Source organism: Ascaphus truei, chromosome 18 (assembly GCF_040206685.1).
Source record: "Ascaphus truei isolate aAscTru1 chromosome 18, aAscTru1.hap1, whole genome shotgun sequence".
NCBI lineage: Eukaryota > Metazoa > Chordata > Amphibia > Anura > Ascaphidae > Ascaphus > Ascaphus truei.
In genome coordinates this window covers 26,514,047-26,537,850 of record NC_134500.1, presented here as the reverse complement: position 1 = coordinate 26,537,850, position 23,804 = coordinate 26,514,047, and the positions used below count along the sequence as shown (strand labels likewise).

At 50.6% G+C, this 23,804-nt stretch overlaps 1 protein-coding gene across 1 annotated transcript; it reads left to right on the top strand.

Annotated features, from left to right (window-relative positions):
* The first annotated feature begins 5,197 nt into the window (after positions 1-5,197).
* Positions 5,198-19,081, top strand: LOC142469189 (uncharacterized). The gene is made up of 6 exons (XM_075576152.1): positions 5,198-8,695; positions 13,006-13,067; positions 13,465-13,622; positions 14,043-14,170; positions 14,541-14,599; positions 18,940-19,081. The coding sequence occupies exons 1-6, from the start codon at positions 5,198-5,200 to the stop codon at positions 19,079-19,081; spliced, it is 4,047 nt and encodes a 1,348-aa protein (XP_075432267.1).
* The last annotated feature ends 4,723 nt before the right edge of the window (positions 19,082-23,804 follow it).

Here is a 23,804-nt window from a genome sequence, read left to right as displayed (position 1 = left end):
TCCCCATGTGTCAGGGTCATTCTTCTCCCCCCCCCATGTGTGTCAGGGTCATTCTTCTCCCCCCCCCCATGTGTGTCAGGGTCATTCTTCTCCCCCCCCCCATGTGTGTCAGGGTCATTCTTCTCCCCCCCATGTGTGTCAGGGTCATTCTTCTCCCCCTCCTCCCCCCCCATGTGTCAGGGTCATTCTTCTCCCCCCCCCCATGTGTGTCAGGGTCATTCTTCTCCCCCCCATGTGTGTCAGGGTCATTCTTCTCCCCCTCCCCCCCATGTGTGTCAGGGTCATTCTTCTCCCCCTCCCCCATGTGTGTGAGGGTCATTCTTCTCCCCCTCCCCCATGTGTGTGAGGGTCATTCTTCTCCCCCTCCCCCATGTGTGTCGGGGTCATTCCTTCCCCCCCCCCCATGTGTGTCGGGGTCATTCCTTCCCCCCCCCCCCATGTGTGTCGGGGTCATTCCTTCCCCCCCATGTGTGTCGGGGTCATTCTTCCCCCCCCCATGTGTCGGGGTCATTCTTCTCCCCCCCCCCCCCATGTGTCGGGGTCATTTTTCCCCACCCCATGTGTGTCGGGGTAATTCTTCCCCCCCCCCCATGTGTGTCACTGTCATTCTTCCTCCCCCCCCATGTGTGTCAGGGTCATTCTTCCCCCCCCATGTGTGTCAGGGTCATTCTTCCTCCCCCTCCTCCACCCCATGTCAGGGTCATTCTTCCCCCCTCCTCCCCCCCCATGTGTCAGGGTCATTCTTCTCCCCCCCCATGTGTCAGGGTCATTCTTCTCCCCCCCCCCCCCCATGTGTGTCAGGGTCATTCTTCCCTCCCCCCCATGTGTGTCAGGGTCATTCTTCCCTCCCCCCCCATGTGTGTCAGGGTCATTCTTCTCCCCCTCCCCCATGTGTCAGGGTCATTCTTCTCCCCCTCCCCCCATGTGTCAGGGTCATTCTTCTCCCCCTCCCCCCATGTGTGTCAGGGTCATTCTTCTCCCCCTCCCCCCATGTGTGTCGGGGTCATTCCTTCCCCCCCCCCCATGTGTGTCTGGGTCATTCCTTCCCCCCCCCCCATGTGTGTCGGGGTCATTCCTCCCCCCCCCATGTGTGTCGGGGTCATTCCTCCCCCCCCCCATGTGTGTCGGGGTCATTCTTCTCCCCCCCCCCCATGTGTGTCGGGGTCATTCTTCTCCCCCCCCCCCCCCCCCATGTGTCGGGGTCATTTTTCCCCACCCATGTGTGTCGGGGTAATTCTTTCCCCCCCCCCCCCCCATTTGCGTCAGGGTCATTCTTCCCCCCCCCCCCCATGTGTCAGGGTCATTCTTCCCCCCCCCATGTGTGTCAGGGTCATTCTTCCTCCCCCTCCTCCACCCCCATGTCAGGGTCATTCTTCCCCTCCTCCTCCCCCCCCATGTCACGGTCATTCTCCCCCCCCCCCCCATGTGTGTCAGGGTCATTCTTCCCCCCCCCCATGTGTGTCATGGTCATTCTTCCCCCCCCCATGTGTCAGGGTCATTCTTCCCCCCCCCCCCCATGTGTGTCATGGTCATTCTTCCCCCCCCCATGTGTGTCATGGTCATTCTTCCCCCCCCCCATGTGTCAGGGTCATTCTTCCCCCCCCCCCCCCATGTGTGTCAGGGTCATTCTTCCCCCCCCCCCCCATGTGTGTCAGGGTCATTCTTCCCCCCCCCCCATGTGTGTCAGGGTCATTCTTCCCCCCCCCCCATGTGTGTCAGGGTCATTCTTCCCCCCCCCCCCCATGTGTGTCAGGGTCATTCTTCCCCCCCCCCCCCATGTGTGTCAGGGTCATTCTTCCCCCCCCCCCCCCATGTGTGTCAGGGTCATTCTTCCCCCCCCCCCATGTGTGTCAGGGTCATTCTTCCCCCCCCCCCCCCATGTGTGTCAGGGTCATTCTTCCCCCCCCCCCCCCATGTGTGTCAGGGTCATTCTTCCCCCCCCCCCCCATGTGTGTCAGGGTCATTCTTCCCCCCCCCCATGTGTCAGGGTCATTCTTCCCCCCCCCCATGTGTCAGGGTCATTCTTCCCCCCCCCCCCCATGTGTGTCAGGGTCATTCTTCTCCCCCCCCCATGTGTCAGGGTCATTCTTCCCCCCCCCCCCCCATGTGTGTCAGGGTCATTCTTCCCCCCCCCCCCCCATGTGTGTCAGGGTCATTCTCCCCCCCCATGTGTGTCAGGGTCATTCTTCCCCCCCCTCCTCCCCCCCCCCCCCCCCATGTCAGGGTCATTCTTCCTCCCCTCCTCCCCCCCCCCCCCCCCATGTCAGGGTCATTCTTCCTCCCCCTCCTCCCCCCCCATGTCAGGGTCATTCTTCCCCCCCCCTCCTCCCCCCCCATGTCAGGGTCATTCTTCCCCCCCTCCTCCCCCCCCCCATGTGTGTCAGGGTCATTCTCCCCCCCCCCCCCCATGTGTCAGGGTCATTCTTCTCCCCCTCCTCTCCCCCATGTCAGGGTCATTCTTCTCCCCCTCCTCTCCCCCCCCGTGTCAGGGTCATTCTTCCCCTCCCTCCCCCCCATGTCAGGGTCATTCTTCTCCCCCCCTCCTCCCCTCCATGTCAGGGTCATTCTCCCCCCCCCCCTCCTCCCCTCCATGTCAGGGTCATTCTTCTCCCCCTCCCCCCTCCTCCCCCTCCCCCATATGTCGAGGTCATTCTACCCCCCCCCCTCCCCCATATCTGTCAGGGTCATTCTTCCCCCCCCCCCCCATATGTGTCAGGGTCATTCTTCCTCCCCCATATGTGTCGGGGTCATTCTTCCCCCCCCCCCCCCATATGTGTCGGGGTCATTCTTCTCCCCCCCGTGTGTGTCAGGGTCATTCTTCTCCCCCCCCCCCCCCTCCCCATGTGTGTCAGGGTCATTCTTCTCCCCCCCCCCCACCCCCCCCATGTGTGTCAGGGTCATTCTTCCCCCCCCCATGTATGTCAGGGTCATTCTTCCCCCCCCCCCGTGTGTGTCAGGGTCATTCTCTCTCCCCCCCCCCCGTGTGTGTCAGGGTCATTCTCTCCCCCCCCCCAGTGTGTGTCAGGGTCATTCTCTCCCCCCCCGGTGTGTGTCAGGGTCATTCTCTCTCCCCCCCCGGTGTGTGTCAGGGTCATTCTCTCTCCCCCCCCATGTGTGTCAGGGTCATTCCTCCCCCCCCCATGTGTGTCGGGGTCATTCCTCCCCCCCCCCATGTGTGTCGGGGTCATTCTTCTCCCCCCCCCCATGTGTGTCGGGGTAATTCTTCCCCCCCCCCCCCCATGTGTGTCAGGGTCATTCTTCTCCCCCCCCCCATGTGTCAGGGTCATTCTTCCCCCCCCCCCCCCCCCATGTGTCAGGGTCATTCTTCCCCCCCCTCCTCCACCCCCATGTCAGGGTCATTCTTCCCCTCCTCCTCCCCCCCCCCATGTCACGGTCATTCTCCCCCCCCCCCCATGTGTGTCAGGGTCATTCTTCCCCCCCCCCATGTGTGTCATGGTCATTCTTCCCCCCCCATGTGTGTCAGGGTCATTCTTCCCCCCCCCCCCATGTGTGTCAGGGTCATTCTTCCCCCCCCCCCCATGTGTGTCAGGGTCATTCTTCCCCCCCCCCCCCATGTGTGTCAGGGTCATTCTTCCCCCCCCCCCCATGTGTGTCAGGGTCATTCTTCCCCCCCCCCATGTGTGTCAGGGTCATTCTCCCCCCCCCCATGTGTGTCAGGGTCATTCTCCCCCCCCCCCCCCATGTGTGTCAGGGTCATTCTCCCCCCCCCATGTGTGTCAGGGTCATTCTTCCCCCCCCCCCCCATGTGTGTCAGGGTCATTCTTCCCCCCCCCCCCATGTGTGTCAGGGTCATTCTTCCCCCCCATGTGTGTCAGGGTCATTCTCCCCCCCCCCCCATGTGTGTCAGGGTCATTCTTCCCCCCCCCCCCATGTGTGTCAGGGTCATTCTTCCCCCCCCCCCATGTGTGTCAGAGTCATTCTTCCCCCCCCCCCCCCCATGTGTGTCAGGGTCATTCTCCCCCCCCATGTGTGTCAGGGTCATTCTTCCCCCCCTCCTCCCCCCCCCCATGTCAGGGTCATTCTTCCTCCCCCTCCTCCCCCCCCCCATGTCAGGGTCATTCTTCCTCCCCCTCCTCCCCCCCCATATGTCAGGGTCATTCTTCCTCCCCCTCCTCCCCCCCCATGTCAGGGTCATTCTTCCTCCCCCTCCTCCCCCCCCATGTCAGGGTCATTCTTCCTCCCCCTCCTCCCCCCCCATGTCAGGGTCATTCTTCCCCCCCTCCTCCCCCCCCATGTCAGGGTCATTCTTCCCCCCCTCCTCCCCCCCCCCCCTCCCCCCCCCCATGTGTGTCAGGGTCATTCTCTCCCCCCCCAGTGTGTGTCAGGGTCATTCTCTCCCCCCCCGGTGTGTGTCAGGGTCATTCTCTCTCCCCCCCCGGTGTGTGTCAGGGTCATTCTCTCTCCCCCCCCATGTGTGTCAGGGTCATTCTCTCTCCCCCCCCATGTGTGTCAGGGTCATTCTCCCCCCCCCGTGTGTGTCAGGGTCATTCTTCTCCCCCCCGTGTGTGTCAGGGTCATTCTCTCTTTCCCCCCCCACCCCCCGTGTGTGTCGGGGTCATTCTTCTCCCCCCGTGTGTGTCGGGGTCATTCTTCTCCCCCCGTGTGTGTCGGGGTCATTCTTCCCCCCCCCCCGTATGTGTCGGGGTCATTCTTCCCCCCCTCCCCCCCCCGTGTGTCAGGGTCATTCTCTCTTCTCCCCCCCCCCGTGTGTGTCAGGGTCATTCTCTCTTCTCCCCCCCCCCCCGTGTGTGTCAGGGTCATTCTTTCCCCCCCCCCCCCGTGTGTGTCAGGGTCATTCTTTTCCCCCCCCCCCGTATGTGTCAGGGTCATTCTTCCCCCCCCCCCCCCGTGTGTGTCAGGGTCATTCTCTATTCTCTATTCTCTCTTCTCCCCCCCCCCCCCCGTGTGTGTCAGGGTCATTCTCTCTTCTCTCTTCTCCCCCCCCCCCGTGTGTCAGGGTCATTCTCTCTTCTCCCCCCCCCATGTGTCAGGGTCATTCTCTCTTCTCCCCCCCCGTGTGTCAGGGTCATTCTCTCCCCCACCCCATGTGTGTCGGGGTCATTCTTCTCCCCCACCGTGTGTCAGGGTCATTCTTCTCCCCCCCCCCCCCCCCCCCGTCCTCTTCTCTCATTCTAATCTGTTTTTTCCTGTCCTAGCCTTCCGGAGGTCCTCTGCGATGACGCGTTCCTCGCGCAGCTGCGCTGAGCCGCCACAGAAGCTTGGTGATTGGTGCTCTGTTTCCTGGGCTGGGGGTGTGTTGAGGTGTCCACGGTGGCAGGGTCAGCTTCTCCTGGTCTCCTGTCTTCTGGTCTCTACGTGGGCTCACGATAAGGGGACATCGTCCTCTGCTGCCTCCACACACCGGTACCGGACAGGCCCTGGCAGGAACTCTATGCGAATCCCTTCACTGATATTCGATGTTTTCTACAGGGTTTCACGGTCGCCCACTCGTGGTTTTCAGGACACTACAGCACAACAGAATACCCCTGAACCTGGAGGTGACCTAATGTGGGGTTCAGACTGGACTCCACCCACTTCTTTCCCATTCTTACAACCTCAAGGACTGAAAAGTTCCATAGAATCTGTGCAGCAACCAATTTTGTCACTTCAGGAGCCGGGTCCCCTAAGTGCCCCCTCAACGCGCACGACGAGGAGACCTGCTAAGAGAGGACTGGCGGATGTGCTTGCGCAAGACATTGCTATCTCAGGTTTGGTGTTTGGCAAGAAGGATTACACCCCCAAAGATGAATGGAATGGCGTTATAAACAACATGGTCAGCCAGATCTTTGGTGGGGGCGACACATTGCCCCCAAAGTCTGGCTCTCGTGACGAGGATGTCGTGCACAAACTGGTCCCCAGCGATAACCTTGGGTTGCACGGAGCGACAGAGCTGCAGCTTGGATCTCTGGGAAACTGGAATTGGTTTCAGAAAGAGGCCATTCCGGTCACAGCCCCACGATCCGGAACGTCAGCTGCCAAGGTCAGCTCATCCATCCCAGCACTGTCTGGAAACATACTGTCTAGCCCTGGATTCTCTGTTACCAGCAGGGCTGGGGATCTGTCCTCTCTACTCCTCCCCATCAACATAGAATCTGGTAATGAAAGCCGGACAGAAGGTAGTGTGTCTTTGTCTTCAAAACATGCTGTCACTTCCTTGATGTCGTCTGTTTCTAGAATGCAGAGTCTCCCTTACTATGATGGACGCGTAGAGGTTTCTAGTAAGAAGATGGATGCAGAGAGAATCACGTCTCTATCAATAGACAATGTCCAAAGACTTCCACCCCTCCCAGATGTTCCTGAAGTGTGGACACTGGGACTGAACCACTCCAGTGACATGTCTTGGGGTTCTTTGTCATTTCCATTTCAGTTGGGTCATATGGGTGTTGGCAGCACGGACACTCCTCTGCATGAGAGGGAGACTTTAAGTTCAGCTTCCAAATCTGCTTCTTCCTTTGAGATGATAAACAAAGAAATTCAAATCTCGGATTTGTCCTGGAAGGGGCAAGTCCATCCCGAGTCTCTAACCACTCCAGTTACCTCTTTACACATCTCGCGTCTTACTGGGAGCTCTGGCTACCGTCTGGGTTTGGGGGAAATTCCTGTGACTGTATCAACCCAGCATAGCTCAATCACCGCTAGGAATTGGGCAGTGTTGGGTTCTGCAGAAAGTGGCACAGTGCCCTCTGTTACAAAGTCCTCTCCAGACAGACTCTCTGAACATTTTCCTGACACCCAGACTCCTGCTCTAAACATCTCCAATCTGACTATACTGGAAGAGGAGCTGCTCAATCAGGGCCATGCTATCCAAGCTGGTGCAGCAGAATTAATTACGCATTTTACTTCATCTACTGAGATGGAGACCTCAAGATCTTCCATCCCATTGCCCACTAATGGCATCAGTACTGGAACCAGGAGACCTGCCACAGTCGCTTCTAGCTTGGGCCCTGGCACCTCCAGCACACACCAAATGAAAAGATACTTTACAGAAGGGTTGGTGGAGCAAATTTCTTCAGCTTTAGTGAAGAGCACCACACCTGGAACCAGCTCCCAAGCTGGTGAAATTGAACAAATATTGATGGGTGAACATGGGATTTCAGGGCAGGTGACAATCACTCACGCTGGAGCAGTTGTAGACCATACGGCCCCTTCATACCCATCTACCCTGAGCATGAGTTACCACCTCACCATGCTACATGCTGCTGCCTCACAACCCACAACCTCCGAGTCATCAACTGGACGTATGACACATGACCTATCTGAGAGGTTACCAGGCTCCCCCATCCCCGTGTCCTCCACTCTCTCCCCTGCAGTTTCTCCAAGCACCCAACTTCTGTTTGAGATGCACGATGAGATGCAGGATGAGCTGCTGTTAGACACCAGATCACTTTCTATCATTACAGATTTTGTCACCTCTCAACCCAGTCCTGAGATGGCCTCATCCAACCAAAACACAGAGGAATCAGAGCGTCTGAGCCCTATTTATGTTAAGAGAATCACATCGGCGCAAATTCCATCCCATACTCTCTCTGTTCACCCAACTGAACTCTCCAGCACAGCGTTTCTTTCATCCTCCTCTGGCCCAGCTGTAAGTGGTGATACGGTGAGCAGAGATGAGAAGGTTCCTACAGTGAGCGAGGAAGTGTCCTATTTTCTGACTAGGTCTTTGAAGGCAGATACTATTCAACCTCGACTTGAGGTGACTGGATCTCCTGCAACTCAGGAATGGGAGTCTCCAACATCTGGAGAGGCTGCTCAGGCGTTCAACGATACAGATGTGTTCTTGGATCCTCCTGCTGAGGGTGTATTTTCCAGTGCAACTCCTGGGAAGGGGCAGCCTCTGAGTTTCTCACACAGCACGGTTGGGAGCACAGTTCTCTCCTCTGCAGGTAAACATGTTGGGCTGCAACAGGGCACACTAAATCCCATCCAGGATCACCTAACCTCTACTTATGGTTCCCCCAAGTCAACGAGCTTATTCACCGGTCCTACAACTGGTTTGGTGACACAAACTGCCACTTCAGTCAGGACCGCATCAAGCACAAGAGCTTTAAAATCCATCAGTGTCAAAGCAGTCACATCTCGTCCTGTCACTTCCACTCCGGTGGCTTCTAGCCGGTCTTCAGCCTTTAGTTCTACACAGCCCAAAGCTGAAAGGAAGGGGACAACTAAAGGATTAAGTAGCATCCCCGCAAAGACTTCTGACCCCCCAGTTCACATGACACCATCTCCCCTGACCAGAACAGAAGTTACATCCGCGAGAGACCAAGTTACAGTGACCCCATCTCATGTCCCTAAGGGGACTTCTTCTGTCACTCTCAGATTGTCCAGTCTGTCACACAAGGTTTGGACGGAGCCCACTGTGCATTTTCTGCTGACCTCTTCTGGCAAGCAATCTCTCATCCCTGAGCCCAATGACCCAGCCACACAGGGAGTGACCCGAGAGCATTCTGAGACAGATGCAGCGCCTCTCACCCCCACATCTGCTGAGCACCTGGTAGTGTCCGAGTCTGATGACCCTCTGGCAGAGATGAGGCTAACGTTTCCTCCCACAACAGCTCCCTCTGTGATCATCATGCCTCTAAACTTCCGTCTGACCGGAGTCACCTACACAGACCAGCTGCAGAACACGTCAGCCATTGAATACAGGAGGCTGGAGAGAGAAGTGAAGCTAACTGTGAGTGATGCGTGTCCTGGGATATAGGGGGTGTGCAGTGTCTTGGACAGGGGGGGAATTTAATGCTACCTGATTATGAACACCCTACACAGTATAGTGTGGCAAATTCACATTTCAATTCTCTTGATAATGAGCATGCTGTTCTGTATGATACTGAGCATCTGGATGCACTTCAGGCCCCTGATGATGAGCATGCTGCACTGATCCCAAATACCCCCTTCGCCCTTTAGACTTTGATCATAACTGCGATCAATAAATGCTGCCAAGATGCCAATGGAGAGAAGTACTTATCAGTATTAAATGATGCACTATTTATTTTTATATATATATATGGACTAACCATTGATAAGACAAGAGCTCTCTTCCTCAGGTCAGCAATACTGATTTACAGAGTCCACCAGTTTAACACAGATGTAAAAAACCAAGATGAGGCAGATGATACTGAGACAGGATAAGCAGACGGGGCAACACATTGATTTTAAGAGACAGTGAGACACAGGACCATACATCCATCAGCAGAAATGCAGGGGGGGGGGGGTGTTATCATTGTAATCAGAGAGGCAGGGAGAAACACTTGAAAGAAATGATGATAAATGATTAAACCACAATCCGCGTTATGTCCTTGTTTTAGTGTAAAAGTGTATGATCATCTTGCTTTTAAACATTCCTTTGAGGATTTTGATGTGTAACTCCTTTTATGGAATGATCTGGCTGTGAGAAATGGCGTCCCACTGGAGTGCAATATCTGCCTTCATGGTGTGTTATTGTGTCTGTGTAGGGTTGTTCTGGTTTGCCGTTTTTGGCTGGTTTCACCAATGTAGCATCCTTGGTCACATTTCCTGCAGTGAATGATAACATGCCAGGATGTGCAGCAGAATGTTCCTTTTAACATTGAGTGTTCTGTTTGTGACTGGCTTTGGGATCTTGGCATATACAGTATGTTTGCAGCGTGTTGCCATGGTCTTGTGCCATTAACAGCGTCCTTCAGTTCATTATGAAGTTTTCTATTGACTTCTGTCTGACGTTTGGTGGTTGCCGAATGCAAGGGTGGGAGGTTTAGGGAAGATGTCGTGGTATTCTTAATATATATTTTTTAAATGTTCCATCTGCTGTCATGGGTTGCAGGTCTTTGATTTATTTTTCGCATTCCCTCTAGGTCGGGGTTGTATGTGGCCACTAGTGGTACAGTATACGTGTTTTTTTTTTTTTTTTTTTTCCCCCATGTATTGGAGCAGGTGTTCCTGTGGGACTTTAAGTGCAGTTGTGGCAAGAGTCTTTGGCTTGTGCCCCTTCTGTCTGAATGATTCAGTCAGGGTTATGAGGTGTCCCTGTGTTTTAGTGTCTGAGCATATTCGGTGTTGTAGCCTGGCTGTGTGTGATGGCTTGTTTTGTATGAGTGGGATGGAAGCTGGAGTTGTGGAGGTAACTGCATCGGTCAGTGGGTTTCTTGTATACAGATGTCGTTTGCCATTCTTCTGTGGTACCTAGAAATTTCGCTACTGTAAGTTAGCCGAATCTATTAAGTTTAATGGGTGGAATGAATTCAAGGACTCCTAACATTGAGGATTTTCTTCGCCCTCTGTCCTTGTTTTCCAAACAGATCAATGTATCTGTAATATTTGCAAGGTTTGTGGAGGCATGTGGTTAGAAATCACTGTTCAAGATGGGGGCAAGGATGGTGCTACAATATGCCAATTGGTTCCCATTAGTTGTAGATAAATATCCTTGAAGTGTGGGTGAGGATGTAGTCCGTTTGGTAATTATTTCAGCGCTGTATTCTAATCCAAGGGAGATGTTGCAAGGAATTGCCAGCATGCCTCAGTGCCGTCCTTGTGGGGGATGTTACTGTACAGGGGTTCTACATCCATGGTAACTAGTTGTGTTAAATGGCGGTAGTTAAGTTTTTTTTTTTTTCCGAGTCTCTGGTATCTAGTATGAAGCTCAGTAGTGGATTGCCCATAAGGCCTGGGGCGGCAAATGTCCGCCCCATATACAGATGCCACGCTCTAGACTATTGGGCCTGATGGGGGGGCACTTGCCTGTGGCGGCTGCCTCTCTCTGCTGCCGTCCTTCCCCTTCCGAATACAGGGACAAATGATGCCGCAGACTTCACCAACGTGACTGCACACTGCGTCCCGTTGCCATTGATGCGATCCGGAAGGAGGGCGGCCGCCGGACAAGTGCCTAGGGGCGGTGCATCTTCAAATCTGCCGTTGATGAAACGGTTGGTGTTTTGTGGTTTTAGGATATTCTCCACTAAGCCTGATTGTTTTTTTTCAGTGAGTGTATCCATACCTTTTATAATAGGTCTGCCGGGGTTTCCTGGTTTGTGGATTTTGGGAAGCATGTAGAAGATCCCAACTCCTGGGTTTTGGGGGTATTGGTTGCTACAATGGTGGTTGCAGGTGATTTAGGTAAGGATTTGATATTTCCGGAGTTGCTTTGTATATTCCAGGGTTGGATCATGGGTCGGTTTCTTGTAGCGATTCTGTTGCCTTGTGTATATTTGTATCCATAACCACTTTTGCACCTCACTTATCTGCTGGTTTGATGGTGATGTTGTGATTGGTTCGCAGTTCTTTGATTGCAGATCTCCTCTCCATGGGGCGAAAGTTTACATAATTACATAGATGAGGTTGAAAATAGACATGCGTCCAAGTTCAACCTATGCTAAATTTTAGACAACAGATACATTATCGTATATACATACTTACAGTATATTGATCCAGAGGAAGGCAAACAGAAAACCCCAGTGTCGTATCATCCAATGATATCTCCTAAGGGAAAAAATTAATTCCTTCCTCCCAAATTACTCCCTGGATCAACATCCTTCCCATGTATACTTATTTGGTATATGCCTGTATACCTTTCCTTTATAAAAAAGATGTCCAACTTTTTTGAACACATCTATTGTATCTGCCATCAGTCTCCATGGGTAACAAATTTCACATTGTAACTGTCCTTACTGTAAAGAAACCTTTCCTTTGTTGCTGGTGAAATCTCCTTTCCTCCAACCTTAAGGGATGACCCTGTGTCCTTTGTACTGCCCGTGGGATGAATAGTTCTTTTGAAAGCTCCTTGTACTGTCCCGGATATATTTGTATATAGTTATCATATCCCCTCTTAGATGCCTCTTTTATTAAATCTAATCTAGCTAGCCTCTCCTCATAAAATAGGTTGTACATTATTTGTGCTGATGCTAGAGAGAACTCGCAATCTAAAGCTCTCTATGTAGCTGTCTAGTTTGCTGTTGTGTTCTGTTGGTGTAAAATATTGTAGGTATTCCTCCTTGTTCTCCATCCACTGTGGGGGTGCTACTTCTCTTTTATTATTATTTTTTTTTTTTTTTTTGAGGCAATATTCTTTGTCGTAATCTGAAGAAGTCTTTTAGGTCGGAGTATAATGGGATCTGATCCAGTTTGGTGGTGGGACAGAAAGTTCGTTTCTTATAGAACTGACATCTCCAGGTTTTGACTGTTCATAATCAGACCTGTTTATAACTCCCAGGAAGGCTGTGGTCTTCTGGGGTGACAGAGTATCTGTTTTTGAGGTTTCTAGTTGCTGTGCTGGTGCTGGAGTTTGCCCCACTATCTCTCCCCGATCTCGTACATTCCTTGCAAACTGTTCACAAACTGATTAACCCTTTTGTCACCAGAGTAGTCTTGGCTTACCATAAGGTGTCTCCGAGACCCCGTGCCAGAATCCCAGTTGTTTTTGCAGAGGCAGAGTTGATGGGCGTTTTGTTAGTATGAAATACCTCATGTTGTAGTTGGTCTTCTGTCCTACTGAAAGGCATTGTATTTTCTTCTGTTCTTGATTAGGTTCCCACTGTAGTTTCTTGTCCACAGTTTCCATCTTTTTCCAGCCGGTCACTATTTCCAATCCTCTGCATTTGCAGTGTTTGGAGTATTGTCCATTTTGGGCATTTTTAATATATGTTTAATTCCATATGCAGTAGTTGATGGATCCGCTAACTTCTGACTTAACGCTAGCGCATTTGCAGAGGTCTTCAGCGTAATATGAATTGTGGGGTGTTTGCTATTCCGTCCATCTGGAATCTGGTTCCTGCTCTTACATTCTGATAGGAAGTAGATGTCGCTTCTCAGCTGTTTCCTTTGTAATCATTTTACTCGGTTGCTCTTTCATGCGAGATAATGATGGAGATGGTCAAAGCTGGACAAATCTGTAGGGAGTTCTTATTTGGGACATGTATTCTGTGCTGTTACAACATGTTCCTTGTTCAAAGGTGGAGGGTATATTTGGAACATGGAGAAAATTGTGATCACTGTTCTATCTGCTCAACTTTACAGATGAGCAAAATCTTCTTGAAGTACAGAAGGGAATTCCTTCAATCAAACATTGAGCAGTTTTTGTGAGTATTAATTCTCCATATTTGATGTGTTGTATTGTATTCCATTCTAGAGGTCATCTCCTGACAAGCAAACTTTACACATCACTGGTCAGACATTGGTGTCATCTAGAAGTCCCATCTCCTGGAGAACATGACGCTGGTGATATCCATTTAAAGGTCACTTATCAGACCTTGCCTAGAGTCCTAGAGGTCACCTCTCTGAAAGGACATAAGCTGGTGATACCACTTTACATATGGGTCATGGGGTGACCTCTCCCCATAGTCAGAGATGGGGTTAAAGGTCATAAATGGTCAGTTTTCCATTTTTGGATGACCTACAGTTAAGTGCCACTTTTGCTAGCTGTGCAGTGATACTTGGTTGGTTTAATACTTTCCATATCTTAATTTCCTTTGGTAGAAAAGGATCTGTCCTGGTTCAGCAACACATCTTGTTCAGGAACCAGTTTCCCGTCCCGAGCAGCTCTGACATTGTGAGGACGGTAGTCAGTGATGTTTATGGGAGGAACAGAAGTTATTTCGGGTGGAAGATTGACGCCTTCTCTGTGGAATCCAATGGTAAGTTTAATGTTCAATGAAGATGCGCAGCCTTCTAGAAACTTCACAGAACTGTCGCTTACTCGCACACCTTTTTCGTTCTGATTATTTTGTTAATGTACTAGCTTTTTCCTACTTGATATATATTTTGTGGGTGACACGGATCTCTGCATCTGTGGACTTGTTGCAGTGTTCTTATTGGATATCGGGTCGCTGCAGTGTACCTTCTTTCATGGTAATTGGGAATCCAAATAGTCGGGCTGTAATTTGTGAACTAAACATTTAATCTGGCAGAGAAAGCATTACAGTGCTTTCCTGGACCTCCAACATATGCTCCTAATTGAGAATGCACCATTATCAGTATGACCCCCAGTGTCCCTTGCTGGTTTCTATAGGGTGTCCAGTCAGGTCTCCCACATTGGGTCTTTCTTCCTATCCTAGGTTACACCCTGAAGAACTTGGAGCCAGAATCTCTGTCGGTGTCTTTCCTGGTTCTGCAGGTTGGGGTCGTTGCCGTGTCCCAGACACGTGAAGAGAGCCAGCGTCTCCTGGAGAGTTTGAGACAGGAGGTAACATAAGGATGGGGTGTCCAGGCTCTGTTCATGGAGCTGCGTGGGTTCCATCTTCTCTATCTCCCGCTGTGGTCTCACTGCACACTACTCCCCAACCTGTTTAACAAGAAGTGTCTGAATGTCTCTCATACCCCCCTCTTTACTTTCTGGTCTTGTGCTCTTCCGATCCTTGGCACGACCCTACACAAGGTGGTTTCACCACCTTAGCTCTTCTGGAGACTCCTCTCCATACTATTTTCTCTTTCCCCCCTGTCCCCCAACATCATACTTGCTATAAACCCTTCTCCATACTAACACCCCTCTATCTTTCCCCCCACCCCCCAACCCTCAACATCCTGCCTGCTATAAACCCTTCTCCTGTCATTAGGTCATCCGGTCTGTCAACCTTTCATTCCCAGTCAGAAGTTTCTCCATTGCAAATGTTCGGTAAGAAGTCTCCCTGACAGCTATGGGGAGAGGGGGGGGGGGGGGCTGGTTCCGGTGCCTCCACTCCTAAAGAGCATCAAGCCAGGGGACACACTTGAAATAATTTGGTATATGTGTATGGGCCCACTCATATTTTCTTTACCAGCCATATATTGGTCCTATAACCTTGTCGGACATGATGTAGATCTCACCACTTCGCATATATCACTCTTGTTTCCAATACTACCCTGCATACATCCTCCTCGACCTCACTGTATCTTACCTGTATTCACCATTACCAGGCAGGTATTGCGCCTATAGCATTGTGTATGACACAGATGTTGTTACCAGGTCTCATGATAAAGCAACATAAGAGTTTGTGTGCAGTATGGCAACCAAGAGGTTACAGGTCTCACCAAACCAGCTTTTGACTCCCCTTCCCGCTAGCAGGAAGGGCTAGTGTTGTCAAAAACTAAAGCTCTCTTGGCTTAATTGAGGAAATTCCTTTTTTTCTTCAGGAATGAACTCCCATTAACGCATTATATTAAAATGGCAGATGCGCGGTGATTTGGTATCCATGTGCTCGGTGGTGTCCGTAGGGGCGAGGCTTATCAGAGCTGGTTATTTTCAAAGACCAGTTATACACGTAACAAGACTTGCCCTCTCTGAAGCCGTGGCTGAAACAAAAACAATCTGCGCCTCCGGAGACGGTATCGGCGGGGTGTCCATGCTTCCGGATCCGACTCCCAGCAGCGTTAGGATGCGGACCCGCTGCGGCCGGCGGCGCGCGCGGCCCGGGCCACCGGACCCTTTCCTACAGTCTGGAGGTCACCACTGGCTCCTTCCGACGGGGCTGACTGCGTGCTGTGACGCGTCAGCCGGCCGATGCTGCAAGCTTCTGGTGAACAGAAGCGCTGACGCGTCACGTGGTGCAGCAGTCAGCAAATGAGGGAGGAGGGAAGTCTGTGAGGCAGCAGTGTCACTGATTTTTAGCCTCATAGACTTCAGTGAAGTTTCCCTGTTACAAATCAGCACTTCTATTAAAGTGTAATTTGTGTGCCCAGAACCCTCAAATTGCACAGATTTTGGTCCTTGGAGGTTGTCACCTGCACTGGAACTTTATTTACTCAGCTACTGTGCTGCGGGAGGGAGGGAAGTCTGTGTTCAGTGCATGCTCTTTCTCCGCCCCCCCCCCCCCTTCCAGATGTCTGTTTGCCGGGAGCTGCAGAGACTGGGTTGGGGGTGGCGGGGAGCTGCAGAGACTGGGTTGGGGGTGGCGGGGAGCTGCAGAGACCGGGTTGGGGGTGGCGGGGAGCTGCAGAGACCGGGTTGGGGGTGGCGGGGAGCTGCAGAGACCGGGTTGGGGGTGGCGGGGAGCTGCAGAGACCGGGTTGGGGGTGTCGGGGAGCTGCAGAGACCGGGTTGGGGGTGGCGGGGAGCTGCAGAGACCGGGTTGGGGGTGGCGGGGAGCTGCAGAGACATTGCCACCCCCTGACCAGTTTTGGCCACGCCCCCCGACCTGCTTGGCCACGCCCCTCGCTCTCAAAAATGCTCCTTGTGGACCGCAAATAGCTTCAAGTGCCTCTCCACGTGCCGCCTGTCTGCAGTGCGGGCGCGTGGTCTGAGGCAGTGGGGCCTTAGTCTTCCGGGACACTTTGTCCTGGTGTCTGAGACCATAAGCTTTGCTACATCTGTAAATAGTCATTGACACCTTTCCCTGAGGGTCATACCTAGGCCATCTTATTATTAAAGACCATAAATAAGAGTTGTGTGCTACCTCTAGCTGTCACTTATAAACCTGTATAACCTCGCCAGAATCTGTCATAATGTGAGAATCTGTATAATGCTGCGATGACACGGCAGATCATTAATTTCACACACAAGGTTACAAACAAGTCTGTCACATGTGGTACCTATGCATCCAGCAATAATGTGGGTACCATGAATTCGTTCACCAGTGAGCGAATTAAGTATTTGATACTCCATGATTAAGTTTATTTATAGTGCTCTACGGGAAGGTGTCAGACAAATGGGTGGCCAGTTATTAACCCTGCGTGCGCATATGCACACCAGTGTGGGGCCAGGCATGAATCACCCTTATATCCATTGATGCACTGCATGTTTCATCCTTAATACCTCTATGTATCTCTACCCATTGATACAAGGCCCTTATAACATTATGTATCACCCTAAATCCATTCAATGTGATCGTATAAACCTCCAGCCAATGAGCACCCACAGAAGACCTGTTGGCTAGAGGAATTCTGGGGTTGTAGTCCAGATGTTATGCTTAAAACAATAGGACCACATTGTGACGGGAGCTTTGTGACAGGCTATAATAATACGCACCAAATATAACTGGGTTGAACTGGACGAGACTTAGATAAAATATAATTTATTCCTTGAAAAAGGTGAACACACGAGATATACAAATAACAGACAAAATATGGACACTTAAAGGTTAGGACAAGAAAAGCCATCAGGATACAGGAAAGGTTAGGACAAGAAAAGCCATCAGGATACAGGATGGGCCATTTCTTCCATAATTCAGTTTCAGATGTTGACATCACAGCAATACATGAAGATCATGCATGAAGACCCATGAAGACATGAAGGACAATAGCCATAGGCTGAGCCTGGTTCTTATACAATTATTTCCCATTGAACACAACCTAAACCCAGCCCCTCTCATAAATCAGTGGTGAGGTTGACAGTTTTCCTCAGAGTAAAACTCCTCCCACCCAAGGATGTTTAAAAACTGCTTTTCCTATCTAAATAACTTCATAACTTCAGTTCAGTAGTACTTACTGGCACGTGAGACATATTAATACATTCCGGCACGCATGACACTCCCAATAAGACTAAATATTACTGTGTAGTACTAAAATGAAGAGATATTAATATCTGGCTCTTAGTTCCAGCTAAACATCATGTGTCTGTAATCATTATTTGCGGCTCGGTCCCCCGGTTACACATATGTAACTCGTAGCATGTTCAGCCGAGGACATCTCATAATATTCTTATATTTAATAAGGTCACTGATTCTGATATCTCCTTGGGTAACCGAGCAAAACAAAGCTGTATGGTGCTCTAACATAGACCTGACCAATATAGGTTGTAACAATATAATGAAAAAAATCAATCCATTCCCAGAGATATCCCACACTATATTGGACCATCTATAATCTGAAACATCACATCCATTTGATCAATATACCAGAAGAGTAACACCTTTGTATTGATGACTACTCACACTTGCTTGTGTCTGATCTGTAACATTGAAAGGGATTCCTGTGGTGTTAACTGGAGTAATTCACTCACTTTTTGCAGATTGGTCTTCAGTGGGTTCTTCATAGGTGTGTGCTGCTGGTTCTCCAGAGTAGTAGACAGGTTCAGCAGGGAGAGATGGAGCACTACTGGAAAAAATTGCTGGAGAGTGTGTTCCCAATAAAAATAAGGTTTATTGGATCAGAGCATGACAATGAGGATGAGCCCCAGGGCCCCCACCAACGCGTTTTCGAGCTTCCGCTCTTTCTCAAGGTGATAACACTCTGATCAAATCTCTTACCTTATAAAGGCGGGAAAATGAACCTTTATAAGGTAAGAGATTTGATCAGAGTGTTATCACCTTGAGAAAGAGCGGAAGCTCGAAACGCGTTGGTGGGGGCCCTGGGGCTCATCCTCATTGTCATGCTCTGATCCAATAAACCTTATTTTTATTGGGAACACTCTCCAGCAATTTTTTCCGGTAGTGCTCCATCTCTCCCTGCTGAACCTGTCCTTGGGTAACCGCACCCCTGGCCCCCATCAAGAAATCCTTTGAAGCAGGGACTCCTGTGTAGTGAACATTTGTCACCAGTGCTATATTTCACACCCAATGCCCCAGCCTGGGTCCTAGCAGTCTACCAGCCAGATGTGTTAACATAGACCAAACCCCCTATGTACTTTTCACACCCAACTTCAGTCAAGCCTTTTGAAGCCCAGATATTTCTGAAAAGACACCACGCATCCTAATGTATTTTCCTAGACTGCAGCTCATTAACCCCTTAAGCCCCAGTGTGTGTGTGTGGGGTGCAGACACGGGCCCAGAAACAATACATTTATACAGGGGAATAAACAGTTGGATGGCTGAAGCAAGGCAAAAACACATTACTGGACCCCAGTCCAGTTAACCCCTTGCTTCCCAGGTGAGTAGAGGGTGGCCCAATGGGGTGTAACCCCTTTAATCCCAGGCCAAATCCCCTCTCTCTTGACACACATTACCCAGCATGCTGTGGCTCCTCTGATTTATAGTACTGATTGTCCCTGCAGCCTCTGGCTCAGTATCCTGGAGTCTTGCTCAGGTCTCTCTCTGTTACCAGGGACCTGCGAGGTGACTTGGAGGTCAAAGGTTACCTGAATCTGGACACTCTGGTACAAAGTGATGTTCGTGCTGTGCTACAGACCCTGCAGTTTTTTGTGAACCGATCCGTGGACCTCAGCTCTGTAACCGTGGACGGTTAGTGACTCCATGCAGGAATATCCCTTTGAGCTGTGTATTCTGAACACTTGTAAAACTGATACTGAGGTGTTGGTGTACAGACCCATCACACGAGAGAGATGACCCCCTGACCCAAACAGCTTACAATATACATGATCAATTAGTGTCAGTCTGTCCCCGTCCAGCACTCGCATCCCTTCCTTCTCTGTTTAGGTCAGCACATGGACCTGGAGGTTTTCCCCATTAACTTCCGGGTCACAAATAGGCCGTTTGTTGTGACTCTGTTGGATTCGTCATCGTCTGAATTCCAGGAGCTGAGCAGGAACCTGTCTGTGGCGGTGAGTCCCAGGATGAGGGATTTATAGAACGTGTACATATGACGCACCTCCCAGCGGATGCCCCGGTTCTCCCCCCACAGCATTTGTACTGTAAAAGTTCTGGGCCATAGGGAGGCGGGATCACTCGCACTGCTCAGTGTCGCCCTGTTTCTACCCAGGTCCGGTCAGCGCTGAGCCTTAGCGACCCCATCCAGGTGATCATTCGGGAAGTCCGGTGAGTTTCCGACTTTCTCTAACTCCTTTTTATTTGTGCATAAGGAGGTAGGGGTGGGGAGAAAGTTTGGGGATGGGGCTTGTGTGGGGGAAATTCGTCTTGATCGTAAACTAACAAGTAAGTCTTCAAATTGTGTAATATACTGGCTGAATCGTGGATAATGCAGTGAGGCTGCCTTCACACTCTGCCCTTTACCACGCTCAGTATGTATGTTCTTGCTGTCCCTGAGACCCCCATTTAGCACGCTGAGTGCTTGAAGACCCCAGATATGTGAATGGTTAGAGTACGGGCCGCCCCTGATGACCTTGAGCAGAAGCCTCACTTCTGGGCAACCAAAGCGTTAAAAGGTCACTTTTCTCCTAGAACCGCTGTACTAAAAGCAGTGACCTGTTTTAGGAGTCCCATGTGGGTGATATTTAATTTTGTTTTTTTAAAGCCGACGAAGCAGCTGCAACTTGTACGGCTGCATAATTACTGCAAACCCAACAATTAGGATATTGTGTTGGTGCGCCCATGAAGAGCTTGGGGTGCATGGGGATGTGAGACTTTGCTTCATGGTGCCTTGTAATGAGTGTTGGGTTATTCTGAGGGGTACACGAGTATGTGGCTTAGCTCTGACTCTCGCTCCCCCTCTTTCCCCCTCCCCCCCCCCCCCCCTCTTAGGAGCGGGTCTGTGCTCTGCAGGGGGGATGTAGTCTATCGGCGCCCGGCTCCTGACAGCGGAGACGTTCTCCGGGATTTCCTCGGTGCTGTGGGTGCTGATGGCATCTTGGGGTCTTCGCCATACAAGGTGGATCCTGCCTCTCTAAGCATCGGCGGTGAGAACCTTTATTACCTCTCGTCCCATGGGATCACTATTCCTGTAAATATATAGGGATTTCTGATGAGTTCTCCCATAGCTTCCAATGGGTCACCCTATTAATTCAGATGGTAATACAGTAGTTTAGGAGTGGCCATGTGGGCAGATAGTTTCATCTGAATTTAACCTTATTAAGGTTTTTTCTATTTACACATTATATTAGATTGTAAGCTCCCTGGGGCAGAGATTGCCTTTCTATTGTCTTGCTTTGTCTAAACTTTGTCCTCCCTCTGACACTGTACTGTGCTGCAAAATATGTTGGTGCCATATGGATAAAAGATGATTTTATGCTTTTCTCTTTCCCCTACTAAGTTTATTTACCATCTCCCCAACCCACTCCCTGCAGATTCTCCCCCTCTCCTCCCACTCCTCCCTCCCTCTCCTCCCTCCCCTCCTGCAGATCGCCCTGTGCAGCACTCACGCTCTTCCCCTCCCACCTCTGATTCCAGACTCCAGCCCCGAGCCTCGCTCCGAGTACCTGGACTTCCCCGGCTTTGCTGTGGCCATAATAGTGATGTGCGGACTCTGTATCCTGGCGATTCCAACCCTGGCCTTCCTGGTAAGTGATTTTATATCCCGGTTACCCTGTCTCCCTCTACCTGTGATTAAACACCAAATACCGCTTTAGCTTCCCTCCCTTCACAGGGGTTGCCCTCTACTGTTCAGTTTTCTGCTAGTTACTGGCACCTGCCTCTTATGGAGTCTCGCTTGAATGGACCTTCCGGCACTGAATGGACCTTCCGGCACGGAAAGACATGGCATAGCACTGCTTGGTGAACATGGGCCAATTTGTTTAATGTTAATGTGAGCTGATTGGCTCCTGTTGACCCCATGCCCCGGACCTCTGCTCTGGCGTTTTTTCTCCTGAATGGAGCGTTCTGATTGGTCTGTCGTTGCGGTCCGGGGGTTCTTATTCTGGCTTCGGTAATAATGGCTGAGACGGTGTTCTTGCTCCATCCCTGTAGTACATTAGAACTGGGATGCTCGGACACCGGAGTAAAGCGACCATCCAAAGGCCCTCTGATCCCGAGGCCCAGAACCACCAGTTTGAGATGGATAACCGGGCTTTCCGGGCCACTATAGAACAGGTGAGAATTGTTTTGGGAATTTTTTATTTATTTTTTTTAAACCCTGATCCCACCCAGCCCTTCCAACAGACCTCGGACAAAAGGGGGCAGCTTGAGCATATCGGGCCCCCTCCCACATCTCCACTTTAGAAAAAACTAACAAAGGCCTAAATCACCCAGGGGTGAACTTGTAAACACGTCACCTATTAGTACCCTTTGCCCTTAGGAGGGACTGACCCCTTAACCCTGTTGCTGCCGTTAGTACACTTTTGGCCTTGGGAGGGACTGACCACATGGGGGGTGAGTGGTAGATCTTGATTGTAAGGTCTTTGGCTTCGCTGGGCCGTGTGCGCCTCTGCTGCTGGCCCTGTCTTTTTCATCCCACTTTGTACTCTGCCATGGTATGTGTTTGCATCCTACAGAGAAGTCCCAGAGATGAAACTAGCTTTCTTTTTTTTTTTTTTTTTTTTTTTTTTTCTTCCGGTTTAGCCGTAACCTGCACGGACTGGACCAGCGATTGGAAGTATTTTACTGGAACACAGAAGTCCGGGAGCAGCTGTGTGACTCACAGGAGGTGACGACCAGTCGGAGCTCTGTTTTTAGAAGGTTTCGTCGGAGTAGTTATCTGCGCTACATGCGGGGGCTGCAGATGCTGGACTGAGACTCCCACATTTTATCTGTCTGGTGGTTTGTGTGCATGGGCATCTCTCTGCAGCACAGGACGGGTTAATAAACAGAAGGGCAATTATCCGGTGAAGTTACGGCTTCTATTGGAGTCTGCATCATTTTCAATCTGGCCCCATATCCTTAATGGGATAAATGACCGGGTTCCACAATTCCTTGTTCCAACGAGACGGGTTCGCAATTCTAGAACATGTCCATTGTTTCAGATCGGCTTGCAGTTCTAGAAATTGCTAATTTTGCTGGCATCGCAGCTCCAGAGCAGGCCAATTCTCTATAGATGGAGTTGGATTCACCGTTTGTAGAACAAGTCCATTCGGTGTCATTTCAGCTTGTTTGGCAATTCTAGACTATCAGTTCTAGAACAGGACACTGTGTTAATTCAGCTATATTTTGCCATTGTAGATAGGTCAATGCTGGATCTGGCAGTTCTAGACAAGCCCAATTGCGTGCACAGATCTAGAACTGCAGAATTGACAAAATTCTTCAAACTCTAGAACAGGTAAATTCTTGGTAACTTTATCTGGAGTTACAATTCTTGGCCTCACTAGACAAATACGGGATTTACACCACAATCCTTTCTGCGCTGGGTTTCCACAGTTGAGGGGTTTGGTTTATGGAATAAGTTATTGTCCCTTTATGTCCACCAGGGGGAGCTGTTTCATGGTTTTACCCCACTGTACGTTTAAGATGAGCAGTGATTCATGATGTGTAATAAAGTCATATAAACCTCTTTCTTTGTTGCATTGTTCTTGGTGTGACTCCGGTTCAGTGGTTTTCTAGACATTCCCCCTCCATAGTTTGTTTTTCTTCCTGGTTCATTGTGAATACAGGATTTTGGGACCCTGAATACCTTTCACCTGCTGTTGTGTGAGTGACTCTTCCATCGGGTCTGCAGTAATTTAATCGGGGTTCCCACAAACCAAGCTATTTACTACACGGCTACAGAGCAATAGTGTTTGGTTAATCGTAAAGGGATAAAAAGCCGAGGTGAGCACATATCCCTGATTTACCACCACTGGTAGTTGCAGGAATACGAGACGTCTCGCATCAAGCCAGCATTTAAAGCTGCAATTCCATATGGTTATACAGTAACTAATACAGGGTTGCATTATATGAACAGAGGTTATACAGTCAATACACAGACATTTTCATGGACGGATAGAGTTGGAAAATTGGGTACAGGGGGTAAAATGGTTGAGTTTCAGATTGAAATAGAGAAGCTTTAACATCAGCAAATGGCTCACACCCTTTAGCTGCGCCAAAGGCTGTCCGCCTTTGGGGCGACTCAGATGTACGCTTAAGGGGTTCAGATTGAATGCAGCTGCGAATTCAAAGTTCTTTGGGTGGGGTTAGCCCTTAGCGCGTTTGTCCTGTGCAGAGGGGAGCAGCTCTTGGAGTGCCCCATTTGGCGTCTGCCTTTTGGGGCGGCGCAGATGTAAGCTTTGCTCCTTGGAAGGACTGACCCCTTAACCCGGTGACTGCAATTAGTACACTTTGGCCTAGGAGGGACTGACCCCTTAATCATGACACAAATTAATTCAGTTTGGCCCTAGGAGGTACTACCTTAACGAATAAGGACAAAAT

Coding starts and splice junctions, on each gene's coding strand:
- LOC142469189 (XM_075576152.1), top strand. CDS start 5,198: ATGACGCGTTCCTCGCGCAGCTGCGCTGAGCCGCCACAGAAGCTTGGT. Junction 8,696..13,005: donor AGAGAGAAGTGAAGCTAACT/GTGAGTGATGCG, acceptor TCAACTTTACAG/ATGAGCAAAATCTTCTTGAA. Junction 14,171..14,540: donor TGGAGAGTTTGAGACAGGAG/GTAACATAAGGA, acceptor TCCTGTCATTAG/GTCATCCGGTCTGTCAACCT.